This window comes from Sorex araneus, chromosome 2 (genome assembly GCF_027595985.1).
Source record: "Sorex araneus isolate mSorAra2 chromosome 2, mSorAra2.pri, whole genome shotgun sequence".
NCBI lineage: Eukaryota > Metazoa > Chordata > Mammalia > Eulipotyphla > Soricidae > Sorex > Sorex araneus.
The window spans coordinates 267,449,569-267,462,031 of NC_073303.1; the positions used below are offsets into that span (position 1 = coordinate 267,449,569).

At 47.7% G+C, this 12,463-nt stretch overlaps 1 protein-coding gene across 2 annotated transcripts in view; it reads left to right on the forward strand.

Moving 5' to 3' along the window:
- TRPC1 (transient receptor potential cation channel subfamily C member 1) overlaps window positions 1-12,463 on the forward strand; it is a 50,469-nt gene that overhangs the window by 22,218 nt on the left and 15,788 nt on the right. The window contains exons 5-7 of one of the 2 annotated variants that reach the window (XM_055126371.1): window positions 3,348-3,479; window positions 6,390-6,585; window positions 9,311-9,647. In XM_055126371.1, coding sequence (XP_054982346.1) covers window positions 3,348-3,479; window positions 6,390-6,585; window positions 9,311-9,647 — 665 coding nt within the window. Of the gene's footprint in view, window positions 1-3,347; window positions 3,480-6,389; window positions 6,586-9,310; window positions 9,648-12,463 lie in introns of those variants that run through there. The other variant, XM_055126372.1, reaches the window with a different exon arrangement.

Consider the following 12,463-nt stretch of genomic DNA (forward strand, 5'->3'; position numbering starts at 1 on the left):
TGGAAGGGCCTGCTGTGGCAATACTCGGCTCCCTTGTGGGCTGTTTCTGGATTTGCTCTTACTGGCCTTCGTGTTTTCCTCTTTGAGTTTATTCGAATTGGGACTGGTTGCATTTCATGGATCTGGGAGACCAAGTTGATCTTCCCTTTGGGCGAGTTTTCAGCTCTTGATTTTTCTTAGCATGATGTCTTCCCAGTCTTTCCTGTGCTCCTGGCCCCCTGTGGCTCGTGCTATTTCTCTCGGTGGTTTCATAGCCCATTTGATGTATTGTTTTTCTTTTTGGGTGTCTTTATGCTAACATGCTTATTTGTTTCTCTGCTTTCGTTGTTCCGTTGCTTTTCCCCGTGTGATGCCTTGCTGTTCTTCTGGGGTCTTCAGCAGTTTCTGGTTGCAGTTTCCTCAGACTTTCTCTCTCCTGTTGGAATTCTCCTTTATTGTTTCTGCCTATTGGTGTCCTTGTTGTACCGAATCCCTCGTTGTTCCGTCCTTTGCCTTGTTGTACTGAATCCCGCATCCTGGACACAGGAAAGGTCCCTGTTTCCTGTGCTGGGGCCACCCAGGCTTTTGTCACTGCCTGTCGTGCGTGAGAACCTGCCCTCATGCCTGGCTCTCCCTGCAGCTGCCCGGACTCCCTGAGAGTCTCGCCTCAGAGTTTTATTTTGTATTTTTTGATCGAGACCTAGGTGCACAATGGCTGCGTCATTCTCCTATGGTATTCCTATTTCTGAAAAATGATCATTTATTTTTAAATTTTATGAGAACACTCTACGTTGTTTTCCGTAGAGACCAAATCAGTTTGTTTCTGCCAAAGTGAACGAACACTTGTATTTTTGAGAGTTACTGGTTTAAATCAATTTGGGAGAATTGCAGTTTTAAGACTATGACTTTTGTAAGCCAAGAACATGGGTTATCTGTTTATTTTCTTAATATCAAAAATAGTTTGTAATATTTTTTTTCTTTTTTGGTGGAGGTAGCGGCTATACCCAGCAGTACTCCTGGCTGACTCCTGGCTCTGTGCTCAGGGAGCACTCCTGGCAGGCTTGGGGACCCTCTGGGGTACTGGGCATCAAACCCAGGTCAGCTGCAACCCAGGCAAGCACTTACCTGTTGTAATTATCTCTCTGGCGCTGTTTTGCAGTCTGTAGTGAAAGGCCTTTTACTTCGTTTTTATGATTAATTCCCAAGTAATTTGTTCTTTTAAAAAAAACAAAACACTTTCCCGTCCTTTGTTGGTTGTTACAAGGACTGAGGGTTGCAGTACTCAGGCGTGGGGGCTGCAGAGAGCTCGCACACGTGCTTGTGGGGGGCCGTCCTTTAGTTGCTCACACAGCTGGCTGAGCCCTGGAGGTTGCACAGAGCCTGGGGGCGACATTGCAGCCAGCAAGGAGACCCCCCACCCCGGGGGCTCTCCTGAGTACCACTTGGAAGAGGCGAACAGTCTGCTCTGTGGAACAAGCTTGCATATTTATTTTTATTATTATTATTTTTTGCACATTTATTTTTGAAATAAACGAAGATGTGGGGGGAAATGAGCTCTCTTGTTGCTGCTGCTTTAGAAGCATCTCTCCGAGGCTGGAGCGATAGCACAGTGGGCAGGACACGTGCCTTGCAAGCACCCACCCTGGGCTCCAGCCCTAGCGTCCATATGGTCCCCCGGCCCGCCAGGAGTGATCCCTGAGTGCAGAAACATTGACCAGAATGTAAAACACATGTGTCGTGTTATCTGGCTCTTTTAACTCTGCAGCACTTACGTGAACTCAAGAATATTCACCACTGCATTATTTGTGCAAGGAAGAAATCAGAAGCACCGCGCTGCTGGAGAAGACACTAGTTCTAGGAAATAATGAAGTAGCCAAGTGTGCAGTGACAGAGAAAGCAGACTGGCTACTTGACACGTTCTCTGTGTGTGTGTGTGTGTGTGTGTGTGTGTGTGATGTATAGGAAGTACTGGGAGCAGTGACAGAGAAAGCAGACTGGCTACTTGACACGTTCTGTGTGTGTGTGTGTGTGTGTGTGTGTGTGTGTGTGTGTGTGTGATGAATAGGAAGTACTGGGAGCAGAGTCACAGACCTGGGATGAGATTCGCCTCGCAGAGGCCTTTGGCACGTGGCGCTGGTGGGGGACCCTGGGGGAACGCCTTGCTTCTCAGCTGCTGTTCTTGGAGTCTGACCCCTGGCCCCCCTGGGAAGCACAGCGCAGGGATCACCAGCCCACCCGGCAGCGCCATGTTGGTGCTGCTCCAGGCCCAGGAGGTGCTGGGACTCAAACCCAGGTCCCCAGCCTTCAGGGACCATGCCCTAATCCCGGGCTGTCTGTCTCCTCAGCTCTGAGCTGTGATATTGAAAAAATAATAGGCAGGGCTGGAGCGATAGCACAGCAGGTAGGGCGTTTGCCTTGCACTCGGCCGACCTGGATTCGATTCCCAGTATCCCATATGGTCCCCTGAGTACTGCCAGGAGTAATTCATGAGTGCAGAGCCAGGAGTAACCCCTGAGCATCGCCGGGTGTGACCCAAAAAGAAAAAAAAATAGGTGTGTAATAAGTTCAGGTTTTAAAATACCCATTATGTAATAGCTGCTGAATAAGTGAAGAATTATACATTTGAAAGTGGAATAAATGTAACCAAAATGCTTTGGTTTGGGACCAGAGCAATGGCAGCACAGCGGGTGGGGCTTCTGCCACGCACGGGACAGCTGGGTGTGACCCCAGCCAGAGCCTGAGTAAGCCCCGAGCACTGCCGGGTGGCCCCAAAACAACCAAAGCTTGGGCTTAGATTATGAAATACAAACATTAATTCTAAGGGTTTTTTTATTTGCAGAAGATTATGCATAAACAAATTATTTCTCTCTTAAAACTTGAAACATATGTCACAAATAACCTGGCTGAAAGAGAGTCATGTGCTGTATCTATATGTGTGATTACCCATGTCTTTGCCTATTTCAGCATCTGTATCTATACAGATCCACCCTCATTTTAGAGTGCTCTTATATTGTGAAGAAAAAGGTAATTTTTCATATACCTCTCAAATATATTCAATTATACTTTATTAAAAATAATATTGAGTTTGTAATATAGTTTTTAAAATTGATTGGACCACGCGATAAAGAGTTTTGAATATGTGAAAGAAATACTAAACAATCTTCTTTTTAGGACCATAACATTTTTTTCAATACTTGTAGAAAAATACTTAGTTTTTATACAAGTTATCTTCTAATAAGTTCTACATTATACTCCTGCCTTCTTGAAATTTTTTGTTTCTGTTCAAATTTATGAGAACTGTAGGTTAAAATACTAGCTATAAATGTATAAATTTTTTTTTTACATTACGGAATCAAATTCTATCACAGGTTTCGTCTTGATATTTATCGCTGCTTGGCCAGTCCCGCCCTGATAATGCTGACGGAGGAGGACCCAATTCTCAGAGCGTTTGAACTCAGTGCTGATTTAAAAGAACTAAGCCTTGTGGAGGTGGAATTCAGGTGGGAGTGAACGGAAATTGTGAATCATATTTTCTTCCAGTTTGTTTGGTGTGAGTGTTTTTCATAGGCGAAACAACACTCTATATTCATCTCCATGTGTTTTTGTTCTTGTTTGACGCCACACCTTGCAGCCGCCAGCTTGGGATTTCCCATCTCCCCAGATACAATAGCCACTTAGATCCCTCCGTGCCGTCTGCTCCCCTTGGTCCACCTGGGCTCCCGCCCTGGGCCAGCGTTCTCAGAGGCCTTGCCGGGCAGTGTGAGGGGGCCGGAGTGCTGGCCTTCAGCGAGGGAGCCAACGGGGGCCGCCTCCCTCCTCCCTGAGACCATCCCTGCAGCCCTGTCCTAGCAGGCAAAACGCTCCTGCGTGTCACGGCCTTGCCACGCCTCAGACACGACCCTTCCTCTGCTGGCTGAGGTGCGTGTTAGAAACGCACCAGTGCCTTCCGAGTTTCTGCCATGGAGAGCGAAGTCTAGTTCTGGAACTTTGTACCCCCAGAAAGTCCCTGTTATTGTTTAATCTTCGAGTCTTAGAGATTAAAGTTACGGGGAAGAGCTTCCAACAAAACCCACTGAACTACTGCCTCAAACGGATTTTAAAAATCCCGAGAACACGACATTGAGTAGGCGAGGTAAAGCTGTCTGTCACATCTGAGGGTCCCCAGTGCCCTCTGCAGCAAGACTTGGCCCTGCAGGGTTTTCCAGGGGAGACACCCCCCACCCCCAGCCCGCCTGTCCTGCCCCGCCAGCAGCTGTTGGAACCCAGCCTCTTGTCTGACTCTCCTGCATTCACAGCACAAGGGGGGAAGTTTGACTCCATCTCACTAGCAGGACCGTAAGAACTTTGCAGTTTCCTTCAGCCCTCGTGCGTACAGGGTGTTCTTGGTGGCTCTGAGTTCTAGAAACTCCAAATAACAGCAACACGTACTGCTGCTCCTAAGGGTTCCAGTTTGAAACTGCTGTGTTCTAATTTGTCTAAACTAAAACTTCCTTAAACTCAGTAAGATGTAAAGTAGGAAGGATGCGTAGATGGTCTAGATACAGTTTCTTGCTGCTTTTAACTTTATTAACACAGGAGTCAGATCATAAATTACTCTAAATATAAAGAATTTTCTATTATAGTCTCCATGAAAAGTTCTGGTTACCATAAAAAATCCATTCAACTTCTCCTAAAAAGAATTTGAAATAGGCTATTTTCCCCCTCTCTCGAGAAGTCTGTTCTCTCTTGAACGTGTACCCCTCTCCCTTTCTCTCTTCTCACATTTTTCTGAGTAAATTTCTATAAATAAAACTACTTCATACTAGGAAAAAAGAAAGAACTGGAAACAATGGCTGTAGTGTAACAAATAATAATACGATAATAAAGTTAGATACTTTAAGTGATCATCGTAGAATAGTTTACTTCAATTCCCCTGTTTTCCATAGACAGGGGTAAATGATTTAAGTAGATTGGTGATTCACTGTCATCAGCATCTACTTAGGAACAGAGTTGACCTGGAAACAGGAGCAGAAGCATCGTGTGAGCAGACCCTGAGCTCCGGGCCAGTTTGGGAGCCAAGGCCCCAGGCTAATGAGGCACCCTGGCCAGGAGGCTCTTGCAACTGTTGCCGCTCGACAGCTACTTTTTAATCTCCCAGCAATCTTTTAAAAAAACATTAGATTATGAAACGAGTTAAATTTACCTCTGAATCTAATATTCTGTCAGTGTTTTTCTATAAATTAATATATCTGTGTATTAATGCACATTTGATGAATGTTCATATCTGCAGTCAGGTGCCTTGAAGAAGCCGCAGGTGATGACTTGTGAAGAGACCCAAAGTTTATCCTTTAGGTCGTTTTAATATTAAAGCTAAAGAATGGATAAGGGAAATGTTAGTTTCTAAATAAAAGAAGTTTATAATTCTTTACCTTATGGTTTTATGCAAGCCAGTTCCTGGATATAGATTCCCAGTATATAAATAGTTCATTGTTACCATTTTCCCTTCGTCTAGGAAAAAGAAAGGTGGCTTCTGAAGCCCAACCCCAAATCCCTCGTATTTTTTCCTAGCGTTACTAAACTCAGATGTGACTTGATGTCGTTGATATTTTGCCGCCCCCTGGTTCCTTTTCCTTAGTTCGTCCTTAGTCCATGCTTCGTTGGTCCTTTTTCCTGTTTGCATGAGAAGGTTTCTTAATAAATAGCTGGAAGAAGAATCTCCGGGTTGCGTGTTCTCTTACAGCTGGTGCTCAATGATGCTTACAGTGCTCAATGATGCTTCTGGCTTGGAGCAGCCCCATGGGTGCTCGGGGGCCCAGTGCTCTCAGGGCTCAGACCTGGCTCACCACTCGAACACAGTTTCAGCCTGGAGCCATCTCCCCAGCCCTGCCTTTGATGTTTTTTTCAAATTATCTATGAAAATATCTTAGTTTCTTGCCAACTTGTTTAGGTCTCCCTTTACCGTTCAGTTTCAAGCAACGCGGGTTCGGAAAGCATTGTTCACTAAGCACCAGAGGTAGCACAGGCAGAGACGCTGAGTCTCCAGTTAGAGTTATTTAGTGATATTAATGGGGAAGCATCGCTATTGCTTCTTTAAATTAGTTATACAGTGAAATAACATGCAGTGAAGTTTCCTGCCAAACTCAGACTATGAAGTAATGAGTTCACTGGAAAACTGGCTGACACAGTGTCGAAGACTTTGGAGCTAGTGCCTCTAAGGGACACTGGGTTCCGCCAGGCTGTCAGCCAGCACAGGGACAGACCGGTGACACTGTCCCCTGATGGAGGGAACTGAAGCACTGGACGGTTCCTCAGAACCCCAGCACAGGCCGACGTCCATTCGTAGGCAGCCCCCTGGGGACCTTTCCTGGGGACACTGCAGACCCTCTGGGAGGGAGGAGTGACCCTCTCACAGCGGCCGGTGTGTCTTGCAGGAGCGACTATGAGGAGCTAGCCCGGCAGTGCAAGATGTTTGCCAAAGACCTGCTTGCCCAAGCCCGGAACTCCCGCGAGCTGGAAGTGATCCTGAACCACACGTCGAGCGACGAGCCCCTGGACAAGCGGGGCCTGCTGGAGGAGAGGATGAACTTGAGTCGGCTGAAGCTCGCCATCAAGTACAACCAGAAGGAGGTAAGTGACAGGCTGACGTGCCTCCCGCCACAGAGGCCCGGGGTTCTGAGAACAGCGTTCGGAGCAATGAGTAGGGTAAGAGCCTGACCCTACTCAGAAAACCCTCTGTCTTTGGGCAGGGGTGGCCCCTCCGCCACACCTGGGCCACACCTTGCCGGGCTCGGGGATTACTCCTAGCTCTGTGCTCATGGATCACTCCCGGCGGTGTTCAAGGGACTCACATTGGCCACAGAGAATGCTGCTCCTTGTGCCAGCTCTCTGACCAATCGCTGCTGTTTGTAATAATTAATGCTAATGATACAATGACATGAACGCTCATTAATGTTTAGCTAAATAGTAGTTAGACAGGCACGGTCTTACGTAGTAAATGCCGTGCTAATGACATTCTTGATTTTTGCCTGTCAAAAATTGGATTTATTGATCTGGTTCTAAATAGCTTTTCCTACCGTAAGAGTGCTAGTGCCTTTCTGGTTTTGCCTTTCCTGGCAGTGCTCAGGGGTTCTTCCTGGCTCTGTGCTCAGGGGCCACTCCCGGTGGGGTTTCAGGGATCATGTTGGTGCTGGAGCCAGAGGCCAGGTCAGCGGCGAGCAAGGTGAGCACCTTACCTGCTCCCTGAACTCTCCAAACCCAGCGACTTTCTGCTGGACCAGAAAGCATTAGAAACAGTGGTCTCTGATTTTCCTTCCTTCCATGAGACCCAAAGGTGGGGCAGCAGAGCTGAGCCCAATCTGGTTCTTCTGACTGGGCTCATTCCTCATGAGGGAAAGAAGGACCTGTTTCCACTTCCATACAGGGACGGACCCTTGGTTCAGGAACCTGAGTATCTGTGCATGTCAGGTTTCATTCTTAAGATGATCTACTAAGCACGAGTACTCACACACTGATCTAACCGCTTGGAGACTCGCCTCCCCCTTCCTCTTGAGGGCACCCCAGAGCTTTCAGCCAGGACGCCCGTGTGTCCATGCATTGCAGCTGCGTGGCTTGCCTCTCTTCGAATATTTAGTTCATGTATTTGTAAACATAGAATATTTATGGACTTGAGCGATAGCACAATAGGTAGGGTCTTTGCCATGCACACAGCCAACCCGGGTTCGATTCCTCCATCCCTCTCAGAGAGCCCGGCAAGCTACCAAGAGTATCCCACCCGCACGGCAAAGCCTGGCAAGCTACCTGTGGCATATTCGATATGCTAAGAACAGTAACAACAAGTCTCACAATGGAGACGTTACTGGTGCCCACTCGAGCAAATCGATGAACAATGGCATGACTGTGCTGCAGTGCAGTGCAGAATATTTTTAGGGAAAAATTTAAGTGCAAGAATTTGGATCACTGTAGCTCTAGAATCTTTCATTCCTGTGTTATCTGAAATGGAAATAGAATGCCAGTGAGGAGAAGGAGAGAGCAGAGGAGCCCTAAGAGGACAGAGAGAGTGGTCATCTCTCTCTCTCGTTACCATGGACATTTTGACTAGATTGTATTTACAGCTGTATTCCACCATCTGAAATGCACCTGAAATGCTAGTAAATGACGAAGAGATAGCAGGATATAAAACTGACTTCGTTGATTAGAAAAAGAACTTCAAAGAGGGGTTGAAAGAACCATAGGAAGCAAATTATCCTGATTAGTATGGGAAAGTAGTTTTCTAATTATCCTATATCTTTATTCATTTATACTTATTTGTTCATCTACATGGTATCACAGGATAACTAGGTGTTTCTTCTTAAAGAAGATGAGAGAAAAGAAAAAGCAAAGTAATAATAGTATTTTAGTTTAAATAGGCAATCTGTAATTTTGAGGATGAAAGAGTATGAAATCATTTTTCACTGGATTTCTAAATGCAGTGGAAGGGTCATTGAGAGTTCCCAGGTAGTCGGTGGGCTTTATTCAGTGTATCCATCCTGAATGACAAGCTGCCACAAAGCTTAATGACCATAAACAACATTTCATGGTCATTTTATGATAATTTCATAATGATCATATTACACTCTTGGATTTGGATCCTGTAGTTCTGAGTCAGACAGCATCAACATTAGATTGCCAAGCATTTGCTTCTAAAATAGCTAAGAAATGCTGTAAACTCTGATAAAGTAATTTCTGCACTTGAACTAGAATTTTCCTCTTCCTGATATTTTTCCTTTTTTCAAACAGTTCAGTTTTGAGCAGATTAATTTCTGTCTATTCTAATGTATTTTAAGAACTTCCCAGTGTCTTCCTAGAGCATAAATGTGTGCCTGCTGTTTAGATTTTGACTGTTTTGTTCCTTTGATGTCTTGGTTTATTACAGTTGAAATTAATGGTTTTCTAAATTAAAGTCTAAATTGAATTCTTCAGATGCTGCAAAATGGCTTAAGTAGGCTAGCAGGAATGATTAACATTTCTGTGACCCGGTGCAGAGGGAATGAAGCCCTTTGAAATGCTTGGGCGTGTTTTACTCAGACAGCGTTGGCTCTGAAAGAGCTTACATCCAGGCCTCACGACAAGTCGGTGTGTGAGTACCTGTTACTCCTGCTTTCCGTGGCGGTGGAGGTTGCTGGAGCTCAGAGACTTGGCTCAGGTCGCTTAGAGTGTGGAGAGCATCGTGACCCTCCCGCCTCCCTCACCCGCGGCTGTTGACCAGAGAGATGTGGTGGTTGCTGCTGTTGAGTTTCGTGGACCGTAGCCACTGGCACGGCCAGTCCCGTTTACGGCACTGACGACTTTCCTTTCTGCCCCGCGTCCCTTTCAGTTTGTCTCGCAGTCCAACTGCCAGCAGTTCCTGAACACGGTCTGGTTCGGACAGATGTCGGGGTACCGACGCAAGCCCACCTGTAAGAAGATCGTGACCGTCCTGGCGGTGGGCATCTTTTGGCCGGTTTTGTCACTCTGTTACTTGATCGCCCCCAAGTCCCAGTTTGGCAGGATCATCCACACGCCCTTCATGAAGTTCATCATCCACGGGGCATCCTACTTCACCTTCCTGCTGCTGCTCAACCTCTACTCCCTGGTCTACAACGAGGACAAGAAGAACACGATGGGGCCGGCCCTGGAAAGGATCGACTACCTGCTCATCCTGTGGATTATCGGTGAGTGGCAGGAGAGCGCCAAGGGGCCTGCCCTGCTCTTACCTGTTAATTTTCCCTGGCTTTGTGGCATCTTAGACATTTATATTCATTTTGTTGTATTTACACTGCTTACACCAGACAAATTTGAACATTTCCAGGACCCCTGAAGAACCAACTGAAATATTTCCGGAAGGTTTCTGAGGGGCTGAGGTGATAGTACAGCAGGGAGGTTGCTGGTCTTGCCCAGGGCCTGCCTGGGCATGGGCCCAGGCTCCTGGTATTTTTGAGCCCAGCAGGAGTGACCCCTGAGCATGGCTGGGAGTGACCTGTAAAACAAAACAAAGTGAATAAACGTTTCTGAACTTGATAAGGACACAGGTATCTGTTATTTACTATTACTTTATTATATGGAAGCTTAAAATTCTTTATTCTGGCCAGAGAGATGGTGCAGTGGGCAAGATGTTGGCCTTGCACGCCGCTGACCGTCAGGTCCTGGGCACTGCTCTGACCCCTGGCCACCCCAGGGGTCACTGTGGAGCCCGGAGTAGCCCCTGAGCACTGGGGTGAGCCTTGCCCCGCCCTCCCACACACACCCAAGTTCTTTGTTCTCGGGCTCCAAATTTTCATGATTGTTAAAGTAGAGGGGAAAATTAATCGATATTTTTTGCATAAGAATATAAACCTTTTCTTAGCTGTTTGGAAATGTAATACATTCACGTGGCTGCATTTTAAAAGTTAATGATATTTTTTGTTTTTTTTACCCTAAGTCTTCCTTTAAAAAACCTGTGAAGTTCTGTAGCTATATCCCACTTTCTATTCCAGATAATTTATTTCAATTTAGATGTTAAGGGTCCCTGGAAACTTCCTGTATAAAGCAGCCCTTCAGGTAGCTGGAGCCTTTAGGAATGGCTCCTTTGGGTGTTGGGCCCGACATGCCTCGGCTTCGAGCACTGATCTTTCACGCGTGAGGCTCTGGCTTCAGTCCTTCACACTACAAAGAAATAAAGGGAAAGAAGAAAACGGTTTTTTAGAGTCACTTAAGGCCTCTTGAACCTTTTTTATTTTCTTTTTGGGTCACACCTGGTGATGCATAGAGGTTACTTCTGCTTGCACTCAGGAATTACTCCTGGCGGTGCTCAGGGGCCATATGGGATGCTGGGAACCGAACCCGGTTGGCCATGTGCAAGGCAAACGCCCTCCCCGCTGTGCTATCGTTCCAGCCCAAAACCTCTTGAGCTTTATAAATTCTCTGGCGCTCGAGTCGTCGGGCTGTGCAGAAGCCGGTGCGGGGTTGTTGCGGTTCCTTCTCTCTCAGAAGCGTGACCCCGCCCTCCGATGGCCCTCAAGGGCCACATGCAGACCACAAACCTCCTTGTTTTGGCCACACGCGACCTGGCTCTGCACTCACAGGTCACTTCTGGTGGGCCTGGAGGACCCGGTGTGGTGTCAGGGATCAACCCCGAGTGGGCCACTGGACTGTCACCCTGGCCCCCACGGCGGCCTCCGTGGCCCCCGTCTGCCCCCGCAGAAGAGAGCATCAGCGTGAATTAAAACCCCTGAAGCGTCACGCTTCCATCAACACCACTTCTGCTGCGAAACAGTCAGGCCCGAGTACGCCCCGGCTGGCTCGTTTCTGCAGGTCCCCGCCCCCCCCCCCGCCTGCATCAGAGTCCGGGAAGGGCTGTCCCGTCGCCCTCCAGGCCCGCTGGACACCGGGAACAGCTGGGCAAACCCAGACCCATGAGTGGGTCTCACTGCAGAGACGGCTCTGGTGTCACTCTGGGGACTGGCCCGTAGCAGGTCCTTAGGCAGTTGGCATGTTTAAGCTCCCCAGGTGCCTCAAGTGACAGGGAAACGAGGAGGCTGCCTGGGGTGGAGTCCTGCTTCAGTTGGGGCAGCGAGCACGTGGCTACTTCCTGCTCCCCAGGCCGCGAGTTTCTTCCCGTTTCTTGCCTTGGTCCTCCAGGGAGGGAGGGGGGAGAGATGTGCTGACGGCCACACAGACCCTTCCACTTAAAGGAGCATCTTACTTTACTTTTTTGCTCTTAGAAGCTGTTACAAAGATGTAGGTGAGGGCTGGAGCGATAGCACAGTGGGTAGGGCATTTGCCTTGCATGCGGCCAATTCGGGTTCGATCCCTGGCATCTCGTATGGTCCCCCCAAGCACCACCAGGAGTAATTCCTGAGCCAGGAGTAACCCCTGTGCATTGCTGGGTGTGACACAAAAAGCAGTAAGTAAATAAATAATAAATAAAATAAATAAATAAATAGATAAATATGTGACTGTTGGGGCTGGAGCAATAGGGAGGGCATTTGTCTTGCACCAACCCAGGTTCCCCCAGCACTGCCAGGAGTAATTCCTGAGTGCAGAGCCAGGAGTAACCCCTGTGGATCACCAGGTGTAACCCCCCCTCAAATGTGGGTGTTTTTTTGGTTATGGGTTTTTTTTTTTTTAATATTAGGTCTCTACTCTGTCCAGGGATAGACTGAAACAAATGTGGCCCCACGTTCATGGAGCTTGCAGTCCAATGAAGGCAGAAAATCCCCATTAGTTTGAAAATTATTCAGATAAGTGAAAAATCAGAGACTTATATGCAGCTAGTAGGGGTCATGGAAGTAGAAGAGCAAGATTGTTTTGACGGCTTTTCACCCAGTGTGGAGGCTGGCAAGGGTGTCCGGAGGGAGTGATAGGGGATGTTAGTCAACAGAGCACTCGGGCGGAAGAGTCTTGTAGGCTCCTGTAAAGACCACCTGCAGGAGGCCCTGAGGCAGGGGGGAGCCTGGCGACGGGGGAAGCGGGTGCTGAAGGCTGGGCGCGCGGCGGAGGAGCGGAGCTT